The sequence below is a fragment of the Lipophrys pholis genome (assembly GCF_963383615.2).
Source record: "Lipophrys pholis genome assembly, chromosome: 2".
In the NCBI taxonomy this organism is placed as follows: domain Eukaryota; kingdom Metazoa; phylum Chordata; class Actinopteri; order Blenniiformes; family Blenniidae; genus Lipophrys; species Lipophrys pholis.
In genome coordinates this window covers 19,947,400-19,967,063 of record NC_137636.1, presented here as the reverse complement: position 1 = coordinate 19,967,063, position 19,664 = coordinate 19,947,400, and the positions used below count along the sequence as shown (strand labels likewise).

The 19,664-nt window shown below is 40.7% G+C and overlaps 1 protein-coding gene across 2 annotated transcripts; it reads right to left on the bottom strand.

Annotated features, from left to right (window-relative positions):
- Window positions 1-343: 343 nt before the first annotated feature.
- LOC308126377 (AN1-type zinc finger protein 3 homolog) lies at window positions 344-19,408 on the bottom strand. 2 transcript variants are annotated; one of them, XM_080490728.1, is made up of 7 exons: window positions 19,017-19,380; window positions 10,804-10,844; window positions 9,589-9,771; window positions 7,626-7,691; window positions 5,136-5,342; window positions 3,967-4,072; window positions 346-2,489 (listed from the first exon to the last, which is right to left on the bottom strand). In XM_080490728.1, the coding sequence occupies exons 1-6, from the start codon at window positions 19,097-19,099 to the stop codon at window positions 4,005-4,007; spliced, it is 648 nt and encodes a 215-aa protein (XP_080346854.1). In that variant the 5' UTR covers window positions 19,100-19,380; the 3' UTR covers window positions 346-2,489; window positions 3,967-4,004. The 2 variants fall into 2 exon arrangements, with proteins under 2 accessions (XP_080346853.1, XP_080346854.1); XM_080490727.1 differs by lacking the exon at window positions 3,967-4,072 and having other exon boundaries at window positions 344-2,489; window positions 19,017-19,408.
- Window positions 19,409-19,664: the final 256 nt, after the last annotated feature.

Genomic DNA, 19,664 nt, shown 5'->3' with positions numbered 1-19,664 from the left:
CACTGTTGTATAGTCAGTGGTGGTGACGAGTCACTGAAGTGTCAGTCGTTTGACTTTTTGGTTGGTTGGTTTGTTTGTCGTTCAGAATGGAAAGAAAATTTGCAGTAGTGACATGACGGCTTGAACAAGTGCCCCCAGATCAATCCTTGAACAATAATATGGTCATCTGAAAAGAATCTCTGGCTAACATAAAATACACCACTGAGTTGTAACCAAGAGCTCGAGCCATCATTGCCTTCATGCATTCTTCTGCGGTTACAACTTTGATAGATGAAAAATATTGGATTGCTAAGCTGTCTAAAGCCTCTTTTCATCCAACGTGTCATGAAATACAAGAGATGTTCGCACTTTTTCTAATCCAGTTTATTCTTTCTCAGTAAAAGAAACAAAAACTTGCAAAGGGGAAGCAAAACAAAAAGCAAGAGAAACAAAAATATAGAATTTTCCACATTCAGCGTCCCATTTCTCCAACCACAATACAACCAAAAACGCAGCTCTCCACTTAATTGTAAGTAAGTCTGAAACACAAAAGAGGTTAAATAAGGTTTCTTTAAGATACACAATATTCATCCATTATGCATTTTCTGTTCAGTCCTTCCACCGTCCATCAGGAAAATGCTTCAAGGTAATTATTTGCTGATTTCGACTTTCAGCTCTCTGCTCACCCCGGCCTTATTCCCTCATCTAAAGTAAAACAACAAAGAGGGAGGAAGCGAGACAGAGGGCAAGAAATGGAGCAATCAATACAAGGAAAGATGAGAAAAGTAAAGTGAAAGGAAAGAGGAGAAAAATGCATGTGGCCTCATCATGCTATCTGGAAACCAAAGCATGTAGTCGGGGGTATTATAATGTTGGGGAAAGAAGAAAAGAAAAAAAAACCCTATAGACATTGAGTTGATTCAAAGCTGGCACCAACAGTTACTTTAAAATGTGGATCACTGAAATAAAGGCCTATCACAATCCTGAACAGGAGCCTCTGAGTTTGCTTTGACAGCTTCAGTCCAAACTCAAAGTGTACAGCAATGTTTGATTTTACCTGTTTGTGCTCAGTGTGAACAACAGCTGAACACATGGAATAACACAAGAGTCAGACTGTGTGTATTTTGCAGTAAAGTGTAGTGCTGTATGACAACACAGGCTTTCCAGGTCCGGTCACAAAATCAAAAGCACGACGTCCCTCAAAGTCCAGTGAATGTTTTCCTGACGTTTGTCTACATCCAGCTCACAACAGCCACACTGAATTAGACTGAGGGGGTGAAGAGGAAATGTCATCATGTGGAAGGTTTGTAGAGAATAAGGAGATAAAGACGGGCAAAAAAGAGGAAGACAGAGAAAATATGCAACAAAGCAAGCCTTCTTCAGTCAGATCCCAACATTGAAGACAAGTCTGTGTGTAATCCGAGGACAACCACATCACTGTTCTCGCCACCAACTTGTGTGTCTGCGCTCGGCACACTGCAAAATGTGAACATTAACGCACACAGCCAGAAATATCTTCACGACAATCTTAAAGAAAATGGAGTCAATAGTGTCCCGTAGAGCAGAAGAGAGGGATCCAAGTTGGTGGGAGGATGCAGAGAAGGAGAAGAGCTTGAGCTCCGATATCCTGAGGTGGATGATTAACAGGTGTGTATTTGTGTTTCTAAAGGTTTAGGATAATCAGTGTTGGACGGCCTGGGGGTAAGACACTGACTTCAACAGAGGCTGGCTTGTTTGCTTCACAAAGTCCATGCTTGGCGCAGAGTACAAAGCAGCTCTGCTCTGATTCTGAGGTAAAGAGCACAGTCTAAAAACGGCGCCAAAGCCCAAGTGGAGATGAAGGATAAGTGTTTCGTTCTTATCCTTCACATCATCGTTCTGATGATTTTTTATTTTTTTTTCCTTTTCTTTTCTGAGGTAAAGAGTATAGTCTGGCTTCCAAGACAAACATTTGTATAAAGCGTTGCATTTTTCCTTTTTGTCGCTATTATTCATTCTCACTCCATTCGGACCTGTGTAATCAAGAGCTTGCAAAAAAAGTGAAGAAATCGAATATTTCCTTTGCTCTTTATTGTTCCATAATTCCTGGGTTTGCTCTTTTTTTTCCCCCCCGCAAAAGGCATCTTAGCAGTAGGGATATGATTAAAGCCGAACAGAAGCAGAAAACGCCCAGGATGTGGGTAATAGTGGAATTTAAGCATAAGTTAAAAAGAAAAGGGCAAAGATTTGTATCCAAAAAACCCACAAAAATCTTGAAAAATCTAATTGACAAAAACAAAAAAAAAAAATCATATCCCTGTTGGTGCTGAGACGCCATCTGAACACAGAGATTCTTCTGGAAAGTGGGGCGGCAGCTCAAGAGCACTCCTCCCCGATGCGCTGGCATGAGCGGCCCACCTTGCGGTCCAGCTTCACCATCTTGAGCACGGCCTCCTGACGCCCGCGACCCAGGTGGTCAAACAGACAGTCATGTTGCTCTGGAAGCCGGTGGAGCATACAGAAGACATAACCTGCAGGGCGGGAGGGAGACAGAGAGTCATTAATCTGCTGGGTTCAATATATGTTCACTGCAGCCAGTAAGATAACGATTAATGCAAAACGTGAAAAAAAAAATATATATATACATATATATATATATATATATATATATATATATATATATATATATATATTTGTGGTTCACTTCACTTGTAAAGAAGGGTAACAGGATACAAACTGTGAATTAAAAAAAACAAAACAACAAAACAAAACACAGTAGGTGACAATAGCTTTCAATGCCAAAAAAAAAAAGTTATTAAAAATCTAAAAATCAAATAATGAGACAGTTAAAAGGGGCCGGTACGTGCTATGGCGGCGTTATAGAGCCCCGTTGTAGCATTTCTGGTCCTCCTCTTTTGACTCCTTTCAGCAGACGACTCATCTCTCTCACCGACTCTGTCTGCACTGAAGCACTTCTAACAAAAGACCGTGCCTCGGTTGGAGGCTCGTTAGGCTCAGAGAAGCTCGTTAGCCCTCATCGTCTCAAATTCATTCATTACTACACATAATAACACGACTGGCGTTCAATAAGTGGTGATTCAAAGCCCAGTTTGACATCTGGTTGCCATGCAATTAAAACCTATATGATTACAGTGCCACGACGGAGGGGAGGTTTCGCAACATGAAACGCAGCACTCCTTATCAGAGAACACCAATTTACCACTTTTCTTTAAAAAGAAATCTCACCATCGGACATTTCTTTTTACCTAAAAGGTGAATGAAATTATTTTCAGACGTCAATGGGAAGGATTCGGATGAGTCATTGAGACTTTTGGTTAAATATAGTCAATAGAAAATGAAAGCTCAAACAGATTCATTCTACCTACTGGTTAAAAATGACACGTTTCAGTGAAAAGAGTAACACACAAATGCTGTGCAAAGCAAAGCCTTAATCATATCCAAACATCAGACAACTAATTATAAGACGGCCCCACCTTTTACAAGTTCTGTAGAACCATTTTATATGAAGACATGAAATGTACTTTCATGAAAAAAAATTATGAAAGAAAGAAAGTAAAAAAAAAACAAAACAATGAATTCAACTGCTGTCTTTAAGATTTTCAAATTGTGGTAACGTGACCTGGACACATGCATGGGCTCCCAGCAGTGCCACTCTGCTGAGCCCCTCAGATGTTTGCTGTTCAAATAGTCTTCTACCGCCTCCAGTGTCCACAGTTGATTCCTCTTCCCTCAACTAGTTCTGGTTGCACCTGCTCCTCCCACCTGACCTTTGAATGCCCTTGACCCCTCTTTCTCCTGGCAGATGCACTTCCTAACACAGCCACTGTGACTCGGGTTCAGGAGACTGATGAGTCAATGAGATACCAGTTATTGAAGTGACAACATTTATTAACAGTGGCTCTCACCACTTACTGTACAAGGGCAAACACATTACAGCCCAATGGTCATTATATTGTGCTGTATATAACCAAAATATAGTTTACTTACTTTGTTACAGCTTATTTTCTGATTTTCGAGTGAGGTCATTAAGCCCACAACATCATTAACTTTGGTCTTGCGACCCAAGTCTGCTCACATCCACTGGTTGATCCTTCTGAGTTGGAACAAAGTAAAACAATGGCCATACAGGCACATTCATAACAAAGATTCAAAATACTGTGCTTGTGGTGGGAAAGGTGACCTTCAATCAGAACATCTGAGAAAGGTGGATGCGAATAGGTATAGTCTTTGTTGGGTCGTAATGAAAATGTAGAGCACTTGATCAACTCCTAATTATGTCCCTTTATTCAGTGTTATACCAACACTTAGAATATTAGAGGCACTGTGCGACAGCAAGTCCCCCGTGTGGGACAACAATGGATCACATTACCCGCTGAAATGATCTTTTCTCCCTCATTTACAATCTGAAAAGCATTCATGCTTTCAACTCATTATCAGACCTTCTTGGCTTAAACTGTGGCGCGTTCTGCAGAACCATTAGCAACGTAATCTGCAATTACTGCAATAGTCAGAAATCACTATAATTGCCGTCATTTCCCCGGTAAAAAGCATGTTTTCATAGTAAGCATTGGACTATTAAGGATGGATGGCTCATGCATTAAGCAGTGCCTGGTGGAAAAAAAAAAAAAAAAAAGGCAAGTCAATTTCCAATTTAGAAATTATTGCATTGGTTTAAGCAGATTGGTCTTTAAGCAGTGAAGAGCTGTGACTTTTTAAGTACTTTAATTTGTATGCAAACAAGTTCATTAGCGTGCCAAGTATTGGTTTAAACTGCATTAGTGTTGGTAGTAATTGGCTTATGTTTTATGTGCCATGTGAAACATTCAGACTTTCTGCATCGGTCCCTCAAGGCTCACAAAAGCACTCTAGTCATCGACGTTTCCGTCGACGCATAAACACATACACAAGTAATAGTAACACTTCTCCACGCTAGATGGAAAATTCTTAAAAGAATGGGGGGAAAAATGATAGAAAATCGGGTTCTTGTGAGGCCGATGCTATAGTCACATATTACAATGTTTGCCTGGAAGTCACATAAGTAATAATAATCACATCCTACCAAATGTATAAATAATGCATTTCCTCTAGCATGCGAGTGAGTCTGTCTCTCCACACAGATCTTAATGGATGTTAAGTAGAGAGGTGTATGGTCATACCACAGCGACAGGAACCCAGCTCTTGCTGTACCAGCTCCAGTTTGGTTTGGCAGCGATGGCAACGTTTGCGGCTCCGCTGTTTGGAGCCGCTGCGAGACGAGGATGGCGATGAAGCGGGCAATGATGACGACGAAGACTCCTCACCCTCTTGGTCCTCACCCACTCTCATTCGCTTCTCCGGTGAAACGTCACTTTCCGACTCTGAGGCTTTAGATGCATAAGCACAAAAAAAGGGGGGGGGGGGGGGCTATTCGTGACAAACTGCACATATTTTTCTCACAAGTGACATAGACCGATCGTACATTCAAAAGTGGTAATGATACAAAGGGCTTTCAGACCAACAAAGTTTTATGGTGTGTATGCATGTAATCCAGGCTTGTAAAACCCATGGGTATGGCAAATAGAAACATATCTTTAAATTATATAGCACATTTTACAACTTCAATCTAATCACTCAATCTTTAATGCAACACAAAGGTGCTCAAAGGAAAATAAAATAAATGATCCATGAGCTTTACCAGAGCATACTACTGTCAGCTGTAGTGGTCTGATGTCAGGAGCTGACACAGGGAACACGCTGGGTTAAGTGGCTGAGAGGAAAGACGGAACTTGCCACCATCCGGTCCACATTTGAATTCTAACATACATAACAGGCAAACAACTCAGAAATCATGCTATTTGTTTTTCCCCCCATCGGTGCCGTCTCATCATCTCATTTCCCAACATGGGAGTCGAGAGGCGGCCAGACTGGAGCTGACAGTTGTGGTCAGATGTGGAATGCCCTGCAGCTGTTACCATGTTCGGATGGTGCTCGGATGTAGAATGGAGATGAATCAAGGAAAGTCTGACATGCATTATTCAAAGTGAATATACTGGGTGCAACGACCACCAAGTAAAAATCCAGGAAGATGTGCTGTGGATGAATTTGGGCCCGCAGTGAACAAGATTATAAGGGTTATCTACTAGTGAATATTTTCAGGAAGCCTGTGATGTATATAGAATTATTTTCAGAAGTGTATGTGAAAGGTTTGTCAATTTCTTTATTTTTTTTGTATACAAGCCACCTTGTGTGCGTGCATACATTTTTAGTAGGAATCAATCCCTCCGTTCCAGCTTTGATAAGAATTTGAAGTGAAAACGTCAAACCATAAACTGTTTTCTCAGATTCAATCTGGCCCATTACTGGTAGAAAGCAGATGTCGTCACACTGGGACAAAACTCCTCTTTGTGTAAAATAAAGGTCGATTAATAGCTCTCCTGCATTACATTGCATGCAGCCTAGCCTCTGAGACAGCAGGGGTATGTAGCGAGCTTCTGCTGGTTGGCTAGAAATTCAACTCAGCTTTTCTCATCAATCCCGCAGACTTTTTCCCCTGGCCCGGCCGAAATGCAGATCAGCGCTCAATAAATCTCTGAGAACTAGGCCAAGCTTAGCTGTCTGATTCCCCCCAGCCTGCTATGTCGATCCCTTTCTTTCAGCTTCTGTGTCTGTGCATGTGCAACAACATGTATGTTAAACAAAACTGAAAACCATTGCTTTTAACCGCCTTTTGTTATCCTAGAGCTGCGATTAACGTGGGGGCAAGTCAGAAATATATATGTTTTAAATCAAATGTATTTGAAAAAAATATATAAAACTATCAAAATAGTAGACTTGGAATGAAAAACTATAAAACATATGAAAATCATATTTAAAATAAGCACATACGCAGTAAGTCCATAGCTAATTGGGTAAGTGCTACTGTATGTTCAGGTCGGCCAGTTTACAGCAAAAGGCTTAAATGGTGCTGTGCGTGCAGGTGCCTCTCAAATGATTCCTCTGCATTTGGACGAGAGATCAACGTGTCCGTGCACCGCTGCCGAGCCGTGCCCACACCACACTTGTCTCAGGTCATGCAGCAGGTTGTGTCACCTCAGGGTGAAATCACAATGAAGGAAAATCCACACGCGGTGAGACTCTCCAGTTATTTTTCTCTTCTCATTCAGCCGGTTTGAATCAATGCTGTTGATGCCGCTGTTGCTTGCACCAGCTCTACACCATACATGCACATGTTTGAGCTTGGCCTGAGCGCGTGACTGTGACCTGGTTCCCCTTTCATTATTCAAGCCTTTTTCTTTTTGTTTTGTTTAAATCTATAGAATGCAATTGTTGTGTTGTGGTGTGATGATGCTGACCACAGAGCGACAGTTCTCTCTTCATTAAGGCTTTTCTAAGCTTTTGAATATTGACTGAAAGTCTACATGATCTTTCTATTTATATTTGCCATCTTTGGTCTATTTGCTCAGCCTTCACATGCCCACATTGCAGCAGACACGCTCTGTTAGATCTCCAATGTCCTTTCCTCAACTGGTTTCCCTTGAAGAACAATTAACCTCACCATTTAGGATCAATTCAGCACTGTGATGCTTGTGTGTTCTCTTTAAGTGAGCATGACAAGCATGCAATGCAAAACACAGAACAGACCTTGAAGAGGGACAGCTGAGACATACCTGACTCAAATGAACGTTTTGTGGGAGTGGATAGTGAGCTCAAGACGCTGTCTGTAGCAGATGCTCCTGGAAAGAAAGAGGGATGAGGTCAGCAAAATAAAGGAAGCGGGGACATGAAAGAGGACACTGGTAAATCAGAATGTGCAGAGATCTTAGTTCCCATAACAAGATATTATTCCTCTAATAAACAAGTGAAGACTATTTTAAATGGTATAAAAAGTCAAAACAAGGCAGGTACCTACAAACACTATACAATCTGCACTCACAACAGTAGTATTGTTAAATAGAGAAACCATTCAGAAGAAAGAAAACGTTGTTGAATTGAGGTACTTGGTCATCCTGAAACACCCAGAGATTATAATTGTGAAAATCTGACTCTCTGCTACCAAACAGGTACCATTTTTCACAGGGTAGCAGGATGAAAAGACCATGACGAGAGTGTGACAAATCCTTTATTATGCTGTGAGAGATGTATACATTTTTTTAAATACTACGACAAGTCATACTACTTTTACCCTGAATATGGTGAAACATTTATATATATTAATACGCGGACTATTGTGCGCACCTGAATGAATATAAGCTGCACCCACCTAATTTAAAAAGAAAAAAAACAATTGCACACATAGGCCACACATGTCTGCAAGCCACAGGTGTCCACTTTGTAACAGGTCATGAATTTCACTGTGGGATTGCGATTTTTTTTTTTGTGTTGTAAACAGGGCTTCTGTGGTGGGGCCGCGGAGGGGAGGCGGGGGGGGGGGGGGGGGGGAGAGAGAGAGAGAGAGAGAGAGAGAGAGAGAGAGAGAGAGAGAGAGAGAGAGAGAGAGAGAGAGAGAGAGAGAGAGAGAGAGAGAGAGAGAGAGAGAGAGAGAGAGAGAGAAAGCAAGTGAATTACTGGAAAAATACACAAACATTGAGGGTTTGATCTTTGTTGATAAAGTACTTTTATCGGTTATTTGCTGATTGCGATTTTGAGGTGGAACGATTTTCCTGAGGAGAATGACTGGTCTGCCACGAAGCACAGCTGTTCAGAGTTACGTGATGTACCTGAATGCATCACCCATGTATCGGTGGCATGAAGTTTGTGAACCCGTGAAAATTTTGAAATTAGCTGCGCCGTTGTCAAAGCATGTGAAAAATGTAGCAGCTTATAGCTCGGAAATTACAGTGGGTAATATAGATTTAGATAAAACCATACTAGTGAATACTGCGGAAAGATGATCTTTGCTCGCATTAAGCTGATCTGATAATTTAGCAAAGCTCACCATATTAAAAAAAAAAAAGCATGTATATTGTAGCATCTGTCTTATTTGTCTCGTCATACTTTGAATGGACATGCATTTGTTATAATTGGTGGTACATCAGTAAGTGAACATGTGTTCAATTTGAGTTAAAAGTAAGTGCATAGAGGTGCGACCTTAGAGTAAAAAAATAAATAAAAAATCTGCCAAAGCATGGACAATCATGCACTTCAGTATTTTAGCAAATTTCCTGTTGGATCAGATCAGTCTGAAAACTTGTTTTATCCATTTATCCACATGCATTTGGTGGCCACTCTATTGTCCTGTCCTCGGTCAGCCTCTGAAAATAACCTTGTCACTTTCCAGCAATGACTGATGCCCTGGCAATTGTAGGTGTCCTCTTAAAACCTTCACTTCTGAACAGATACCCTTTCCTATCATTCTCTCTATCTGTGCCATGAGGACAGATATAGCCCTGGCAGGGGCACTGCAGCTGCTGCTTCAGCTGGCTAAGGCTAGTAGCAAACTTCAATGGTAAGAAGCACTTCAGTAAAAGTGAAATATTCTAGTTTTGACAACAATAACAAGTGTGCATTTTAACCTGTACAGTAAGCAAAAGATTGCAAGCAGCACACCATATTACTTTGTTATTATATCCTAAGTTAGGAACACTCAGCTCCAGAGCCAAATACATGCCCCTTCATGCTTTACTGTCTTACCGTCTTGAACAGGTACAGATGTCCCTCCAGTCTCTGCAGGCAAAGGGTCTTCTGATGCATTAGGCATTGACATCTGACTAATGCTGCTGTTTGTTTCATTACAGAAGATGTCTGCTTGACTGCTGCTGGAGCTCGGAGAGGACTTTGGGGCACAATCATCATTTGGCTGCTTTTTCTGAATATCTGGAAAAGAAAAGCCACAGCACATTTTAAATGTGTATATATTTTAGTGGATCCATCATTGTTTGTAGTACATGAAGGTAACGCGCGGCAGCTCAATAAAGTGTGGCATAGAAGCGCTTTTTTTTTTTTTTTTTTAAATGATTATAGTGCACCAGAGGAATATTGTTGATATTTTATGAAAAAACAGAGAGATCAGGATGTATAAAATTAAAGATGAACAGATCAGAGGGACGGCTAAAGTCAAAATGAACCTGGAGGCCAAGTTGAGATGGTTTGGACATGTGCTGAGAGATAGAGGATATATTGGATAAAGTATGATGGAGATGGCGCTGCCAGGCAGGAGAAGAGGGAGACATAAAAGAAGATTTATGGACGTGGTGAAGGAGGACATGGAGATACTTGGAAGCAGCGGGTACTGTGAGATAGGGGCAGAGGATGCACTCTGGCGACCTCTGAAGGGAGCAGCCAAAAGAAGCAGAGCTTCCTCTTCATATTTATCACACTTATTCAGACAGATTGTAGTCTGAGTGAGACGGGAAGATGGATTCAGACCGAATTTTAGAAAAGAGAAAAGGCAATCAAGACCGAATAATTTCTTCAGCAGTTAAAAAAGAGAGACTGATATTATATCAAATTAGGCAAAATTGAATGTTTAAATAAGGAAGATTGCTCTGTGCATGGAGAGATGTTGACGGGATGTGTAGCTGAGGAAATGTTTTTACTACTGTTAGTTTATTGGTAACAAATGGCATTAAGTTGGGACACTTTTTATAAGCAGTCACTAAGTTAAATTGCAGGTGGATACAATAACGGTATACAATAAGCTTGAGCAAACAATGTTTTTAAGAATTCCATAACAATCTCTAGAATAAAGAGTTCAAGGTGAAACAAGCACTCGTTCTTATCCCGGAGTTTACCCCCGCTGACATCTATCTCTACTTTATGTCACTTCAAAGTCTTTGCAGAGGAGATACAGTGGAGCAAATCTTTGACCCTCACACCACCAGAACACAGAGCGCAATGTTCATTTACCTGCAAAGCATTTTGAGCAGAGATTCTTGGTTTTGCTCGACCTGGGGAGAAGAGAGGAATTACAAGTGTTATTTAAATCAAATTTCATTCATCTAATGTTCACATAAGCTTGAAGAAAATAATATTAACATGCAGATGCAAGAATGTGTGAGCGCTTTTTACTGGTAGGTATTCACACAGCACAAAAAACATAACAAGGTGTTTCAATGGCCCCGAGTGGCAAGGTGAGAGCTCATTTTTCATTTGGGTGCTTGGTAAGGAAACATTCAAGAGAAGGATTGAGAAACAGGCTTTAGTTTTAAATCATTCAGAGGATCCCAGAATGCTTCAGTATGAGACTGTCAAGGCATATGTAGTAGTCTAAATAAAGGGATAAATGTACTCAGTTGTGACTTCTGTTTTGAGCTTCAGCAACTCACATCATATCATTGAAGATATTCAGAGATAAAACAAAAGTTATAGTCCAAACAATATACATTTATATAATGCATTGAAGGACTTTTATAATCCAATCATCCAAGTGTCACATTTTCATTCAGCAAGCACTCAAACTGCAAAGTCTCAAACAAGCAAACATGTTCACACAACTGAAGATATTCCTGTAACAAAACTACAAGAACATGTTCTAAACTGCAGGCTGGTGAACAAACGACAGCTTGTTCTCCGTGGATTTTCTCAGGGTGTTCTGGATTCTTCCCACAGTCCAAGATATGTATTTGTGGTTGTTTGCGAGTGTCTGACATGACTGTCTCTGTGTTTGCCCTGTGACGGACCGGTGGCCTGACCAGAGTGTTCCCTGCATTCACCCAGAGTCAGCTGGGATCTCTCCTATCAAACCCACGTTTTATAAAGCAGTATAGACGGTGGATGGATGGAATAAAGAACTGATAGAGCCAGGTTCAAAGTTCCTGTGTAATGGCTGCATTTTAAAAAGTAGACAAGTACTACCTTACAACACAGCTTTTTTCAACTGGGCAAGGTGATATTTTGAGGTATGCATTCCTCTGTTTGTTCAAAATGTAGATGTTGTTGAGACTCTGATTTGACCAATTTCTGTCCCTTTTCGTCAACAAATTGCTCGATACTGTTTTGACCTGAATTAATAAATCTGTTGCAGGTTATACATTTTACCTCATTACAAACTTCCATAGAGGAATATGGCTCAAAGAATTCTATCTTTAAGGTAAAGTTATCTCTATTCAAAATCGTTTTATTTTCGAGACATTTATTTATTTTCCACTAATTTAGCAGTACCCAAAGCTTTAGTCACATTCAGCTATTCACACAAAGATGGAGGTGGCTGACATGCCAGCAATTTGAGGTTCCTGCTCTAGGACACTTAAGACACATGAACAGGGGGGACATGTGTGATGGAATCAGCAGCTTTGTGATTGAGGCCCTGTTTACACAACAACATTTCATGTAACAACATCTAATCCTTAAAAAAAAAAAAGCGTTGCATTTACACTGCAGCAGCAGACACGCTGACAACGATGTCGTTGGTATGCCGGGCCACGGGAAGGCGCTGTTGCTTGTTTTTGTAATGAAACCACACAGACGTGTGCAGAGAACTATAGGCTTTAAACGTGAACAAAATCGAGATTACCCGACATTCATATAGACTGATGATGAATTGGCTGCTGTCAGGGGTGAGTCTCATCTAAAGGGGCTGCCATGTTTGTTTACATGCGCATGAGCAGCCCTCTGCCACCTCCGGCAGTCTCTGCGGTAGGGAATCGCGACCATGATAGAAACATTCCACCTTGGGAGCCGGTATAAAAACGTCACAGATGCAGTGGACCCACACACTGGTGTCGTGTATATGGATGCCACAAAAATGAAGAAAGTTTTGCCAATACACTCGTATTTGTTGTTGCGTAAACAGGGCCTGAAAGACCCAATCTACCAACTGAGCCCCCCTCATGACAATGACCCCCAACTTTGTTGAAGGTAAATGCTTCAGGAAGTGAGTGGGATGTTACATGACTAAAAAGTCTACTAAATGTTGGCCGTTTTTTTGTTTTTTTTTAACAGTCCTAAATAAAATCTCTGTTTAGTCGACAGAGAAGTCACTCGCCAAGAATATCTCCAAGAAGATTTACAACATTGCGTTACTGTCTGCTGAAATGACTCAAGTGTATTCCCTGCCGCCCGCTGTTCACTGGCTCCAAAATGTGGAATGGATTTCCTGAACGGAGGCGGGTCCCAATGAGACACTGAGTAATGAGTCAGGAAATCCGCGCCAGAGTTTGCAGCCAGCGAGCAGGCTAACGTAGCAGCACTGCGGCAATCCAACTTCTCATGACAACATGCCGCTGTTTGGACGGATTTTACGCTCAAAACACCGCAAAGCAAGACAGAAATGTGGATGTTTGCAAAGTTGTACAGCGAGGCGGGCGCTCTGCTGCCAGACGTCACCGTTTTAAAGCGCCAGCTCGCCAAGGAGAGCAGAACTGCCAGCGACATCACAACAATGAAAAACAGCTCCTCCACGCTGTCAGCAGGCAATTCACACCTCCGTGAAGCTGCGTCCTACTCCATGCAAAACACTGTGAAAATAGTGCCAATCGTTTGTGCTGCGTTAGTGCTGGAAACATTGCTGTTTGTGCTGCAGTGCTAAAGAATTTCCCCAGGGATTAATAAAGTGATTGTGAGGTTATAAAGATATAACAACTTTATTATGAGATGATGACATCACGCAGACCCCCACATTGTCCAAACTGAACCAAAATAGTTTGTATTGCTTCCTTTTCTGACCTTGTACTAACCTCAAGATGCCTTTTGGGAGAATACATGCATATATTCCTACATTTTATACTTGCCTGGAGAGAGGAGTTTATTACAGCCTCATATAAAATCAACAATAATGATGATAATAATAATAAAGCAAACAGAGCTCTGGTATCGGAATAGTATCAGTATCGGCAGATATCCAAATCCAGGTATCGGAATTGGATTGAAAGTGAACAAATGTGGATCGGTGCGTGCCTACTTTTAATTTCTTAAGTAATGTGATAATCCTTCTCTAGAGCTGGTGTTCCCCTTGTCCTTCATGGGCCACAACAGGACAATGGAGTCTCTTTGGAGGTGGACCCGTCCTGGGTGTAAGTCCTAAACTCCAGATCCTATAATACTGTTCAAATGGAATTGTTATGGCAGTTTGTGAAACAGTGAGCTTGCATGGTGCAAAAACAGTGGGGTCAAACCTATTATTCCAAGAATAAATTAATTTAGTTTGTTATTATGGCTGTAAAATTTCTCATAGAAAATGTCTTTTTTCCCAAAATACCTTGAACTTTCAATATCTGGCAGTTCTTCAGTTTTGCTGATTTTATACAGTGACGCTCAGGTTACCGATGTGTGACTGCACTGTGGCACAGCAAATGTCTGAAAAATCCACTATTATGAATACTAGACGGACACAAACATTTATTTCTCTGCCTTGGGAATTTTCTAAATATCATAATTGGTCTGGTTCTGGTTATGAGAAGCACAAATGCCAGATTCTGTCAGCAGCATTAGGACACTCACAAGTGTTTAAAACCTGACATAAAGAACCAAATAGGCTCAATTTGCAAACTGCTGGAACACAGCAATTACAACACTTCTATGGTCAAGATGACAACAATTAAACTGATGTGATAATTGTCCCCAAAATTGCTGCTGAAATGAAAATCATTAACAATTTCCTCTGTTTAGAAACAGCAGGAGCTCTTTACATTAAGTCACAGTTTTAATGAGATATTCCAAACGTTTCCATATGCTTTGTTATATTTCCTGAGCACAAATAAAGATTGCTCCACCATCACAAAAAAATTGTCGTGATGGAGTTGATCACCGACACCTTGCTGATTTGGTGGCACAGCTCTTTCACAACAGATGGCTCTGCCTTTCCACGGTGAAAGCTTCTCTCATTTCCTCTCCAGCCCTTACTGTCTGTTTATCAAGCGTGACGGTCGCTGCGATCAGTCACATTCTATTTATTTTGGGCGCATCGTTGCACACCTTTGTCCCCATTTCTAGATGTAGGGTCAGCTGTAGTCCACCTCAGGGTTGTCTGTCAGTCTTGTAGAGTGTCATTTTGGGTTTGAAAGGGAAAGGAAGAAGTGAGAAGTTGAAGAAACTTAATCAGACACAGGGAGGGAGGAAATCAACACCACGTAAACAGCAAGTCACATCCTGTTATCGCCCTAGAAAACAGAGGTAATCAAACCACAGATTCATTATGGAAATAAAAAGGGATGAGGAAGGGTGAGAAAATAACATGCAGAGAAGACTCAAGCATTGCTACACTGAGTGGAGTCTGAGAAGAGTGCACCCAACTTGTCTGTCTCATAGTTGGCCCACCGCTGTCACTAATGAGAATATCTGATTGGAAGAGACAGGAAGAGGTGGTCTGACAGCTTGGTGATTCAGTTTGAGTGGCACAAAGAAGTGAAGGATTAGATAGGTGATAAATGTTTAAGAATGTGACTGAAATTGAAATAAAATGAACTCAGACAGCAGTAATATTATAGGAAATGCTCACTGATGTTTTTTCACCTGCTTTCAATGTTCACTTGCTTTTTTCTGTAATGGTGATCTATCTGGAGTAATAGGGAATAAAATAGCAACAGGAAAAGGAAGGATAACTCGCTGCAAATCTACATTTGGACAACTCTGCTATTTTGGTGGGCTTACAGGTTGCTCTGCCTACATTACAAGTTCATTCATCTTACAAAGATCTAAAATGGCAACTTTTATGACACCAAATTAACCAATTTTCTGAGAGAAACTGTTTCCAAGCTTACATATCATCTAAAGGGACTTCAATATTTTAGCTCAATAAATATTACCCAGGGTTTTCCAAATAGTTTTATACTGCCAAAAGACCATTGATCAGGATAGTTTTATTACAACAGGCTTATTAGTGTATGAGAGAAAGCCAGTAAGCATTTTTCTTACACTTTTCAGTCAAGAAGTAACCTGAAACATGGTGAACGTCGACATCCAGCAGCAGGAGTTAATGTTCTGACAATGCAAATGTAAACGCAAGAGAGGATTTTGCTAATTTACCATCTTCCTTCTGTACTGCAACCTCTTTAATATTTACACTGATCAAAAATGTTTTTACTATGACTAGTAATAGAATGCTACTTATTCTACTAACTGATCAAGCAATTACTTAACTCACACCACCTCTGCAATTCCACCAAAACATCTCATTATTCGCAACATTATACTTCTGGTCACTTCGGAAGTATGAAAAAGAAATTATGTTTTCAACGAAGTTATGACTAAAGGTGGTTATACGTTACCTATCTCAGACAAAAGATGGGCAATCGTGGCATTATCTTTAGCTTAAAATGTGCAATCCCACAATGAGACAATTCACAACCATGTGACAACAGACATCCCTAGTATATTATAGAACAGTATATTTTGGATTTCTTAGATATGGCACAAATGTGATTAACTTTAGCCACTGAGATGGGACAAGGACAATGAGAGGAAATGTGATGCAAGTACATTTAACAATTAGGATGACCTGATCAAGATGTTGTCAGATATCTAAAATGCACTGTGCTACATTTTAAATGAGAAGCTCACTCAAATGAGCCAAAATGAAAACATTTAAACTAAACCCTGCCTGAAGTACTTGGATGGCTCAGACACACATTTCAAATATCACAAAAAAAGCTAAATATTCTCCTTTCCTCTCAGGCAAGAGGATCACTTTGAGACAGCTGTGTCAGGAGGACACAACAAATAGAGGAACAAGGGTTTACGTCACATCTTTGCAAAATGTTGCACGTGATAAGACACTTACTTCAAAAAACTAAAACGACCGCTAGTCATAAATGCACTTTCTCTTAGGAGTTTCAGGCATGTGTGTTGGGAGGGTGGGAGGTAGAATAGTGGCCTATGCCAATGATCTGGATTTACATAATTCAGTTGCATCGCAAAAATATTACAAAAAAAGTTAATTATTCCACATAATATGCTTCATCTGTGAAACGTCTATATATTCTGGTTTAATTCTTCATAATTTGATACTTTAAGTCATGAAAATCAAAAGTACAGTATCTCAAAATATCTGATGTTTATCTTATTTTCCAACTAATGGTCATAATTAACATAATTTTGTAAAAATAAATAATTGTATATTAAAGAGTAGAAGTATTTTTTTCACTGAAACTTTTTAAATTTTCTTAGGTACACATATATTTATGGGTGATCAAAAGGCCCATTTGAGTGAAAGACCTTCACTCTGTGTGGCCACTTGATCATTTTTGGGGACAGAAGGAAAGTTCAGTTTGACCTTCACATTTCAAGGATGCTTGATTTTTGGCTGTGGCTGCGAGAACCTGAAAATGAGGAGACAACTTGTCTTGTGTGTGTCCTTGAGACAGTAATACTTCCACCAAAAGCATTTCTAAACCAGCTTATCCGTGTAAAGATAGAAGATCTAAAAGGGTGGACCACATGTCAGACTGGGAACCATATCCTCCAGTCATATTGCTGTGGTTACTGATGCACACTGTGATCAATGTCAGCTTACATTGAGTCCAGTACATGACTAACAAAATCAATGATCAATTTAACATACCAAAGAGCTCAGACATCAATATGTCCAACTTTCATCTAGAATCAATTCTGGTCAAATATACAAATACTGTATGACACTACACTCTATAACCCCACCCCCAGAACAAAAGAATACACAAAACAAACAAACAAACAAAAAAAAGGTGTCCATTGCCACAGCAGGATACTGAAAGATCTTCAAGAAGCTAATTAGATGTGTATCTTAAAGTGAATGTGAAAATGTGGCAAATCAAATGCCATCAAACAAGATGTTGAAAATGATGAAACTGTAGTGCAAAAAGTCCCATTAGGAACCTGCTAAAATATGTTTGCCCACGATAATATCAATAATACATTTGCTTCAGAGAAAATAGTCATTTTATTGTACTGTATTGTTTCCAAGCTTATCACAATGGGAAACAAATGCCATCTTGCAAGGAAGCATACTTACTTATTTATGTACATATCCATAGTAAACCGTGTCTACCCATGCTGGAAGCAGTGGGCTGCCACAGTGCAGTGACAAGGGAGGTGTTCGAGCTGACAGAGCCACAGTGGGATTTGAACCCACAGGTCTCTGAAGTCAGACTCGCTTCTGTAACCTCCGGGCCATGACTGCCCCCAAAACAATAATATATATAATAGCTACACCGAGTGAGTGAATTGTGCACTTTAAAGACCAGATGTGGTTTTGTAGTAATGATAGACACAAGAAAAATTAGATTTACAGTTAGTCGTTTCTAGTAGTTTTATCAAATCTTTTCAAACTCATAACATATAAACTAAAAAGTTTCAAGCACAACTAAAGTTCAAGTGTAAATAATGATGGAATCGCGTTGAAAAGTATGTCAACGTTTTAATATTGGGAAATATTTTTATATTTCTAAAATTCTAGATAGATTTATTTTTAATTCTAATTACATATGAACTAAAACTATCCTCAATACAAAACAAAACTAAAGTTAAAATTATACAAATACGGACAGGGGAATATAAATGTGTTTTTATTTTAAATCTTTCAGGCAACTTTATGTATAGACTTTCTGTTTTTTTGGTACATAACTAGAGTTAAAGGTGTGCTAAATGCCATTGGGGGGGGGGGGGGGTGACTCGTATGGCTTTGCTGAGCTGGACAAAGTTGTTTGGCCTTGGCCAACACAATCACAAATCAAATGATCTCATTGGGATCAATGTGCTGAGAAAATAAATAAAATAACAAACATGTTGTGTCAACGTGCGCTCAGTCTGAGCAGCATATCTGGTGCTCAGCACTGATCGGCTTGTGAAGGAGCTGCTCGCTGTGATATCTCTTAACCAGCTGCCTGGCTGTATGAACTTAACACATTAGCTCCCCTGTTTTAACGCTCACTGTCGCACCTGTCACGCTACCTGGAGGGTTTTATCCCGCACCTCGACCCTGCTTTCCTCCCGGTCCGGGGAAGGGTTACCGAGGCCAACGGGAGTTAGCGAGCAGCTAATGCTACAAAACAATGGGGAGGGGGTAATAACAAGAGGAGCAGCTCATCCCTGTTTGAGCTGCTAATGCTAGTGGCTACCGACTCTGCTAGCCGTCGCCGGAGAGAGAAAGCGTTCACAAAGCAGAAACAACGAGGATGTTTGTTTTGTTTGGGTTTTTTTTGGCTTACCCCCAAAAGCCACAGGGGCAGCGCGGGGGTATAACGTTAACGTTACTCGGAGGCTTGCTGCCCTCGCTCCCCGTGTCCCCCATGTCGGTCTCCCGTGTCGGTCTCTCTCCGCGTAGCAGGTGAATCCGTGGATGGAGTGAGGGCCTCGCTGTTTGCCTTTTAGATCCCCCTGGCTTTGACAGATACACAGTCAATAACCGGACGAAATAATCCGTAGGGGTTCCGGTGAAAGATGAACGGCTTGCCGACACGAGCGGCCACTGACTCCGTAAAATTAGTGCAGTTTTCGGTCTACATTAAGACGCCCGAGCCGTCAGACGCGACGACGGACAGAAGCACCGGGGATCCTGGGCCGATCAGCTGGAGCGAGGAGCGAACCACTTGCGAAGAGAGGGGAGCCGAGAGGGGGAATACAAAGAGTAAAAAGTTACCCCGACGTGTCTGTACAGAAGCAAAGCGATTATAGAGACTCACCTATTATTAATAGAAACACTGGGTGTACTAAAATAACACTTAGTTTGGAGATGAATGATCCAATGGTATATTTGTGAGTATGAGTGATGATGGTATGATCCACACAAACTACCTCTCTCCAGTTCGAAGCACACAGTACAGACAGAGATTCAGTGTCTTTCTTCAGCCTGCTTA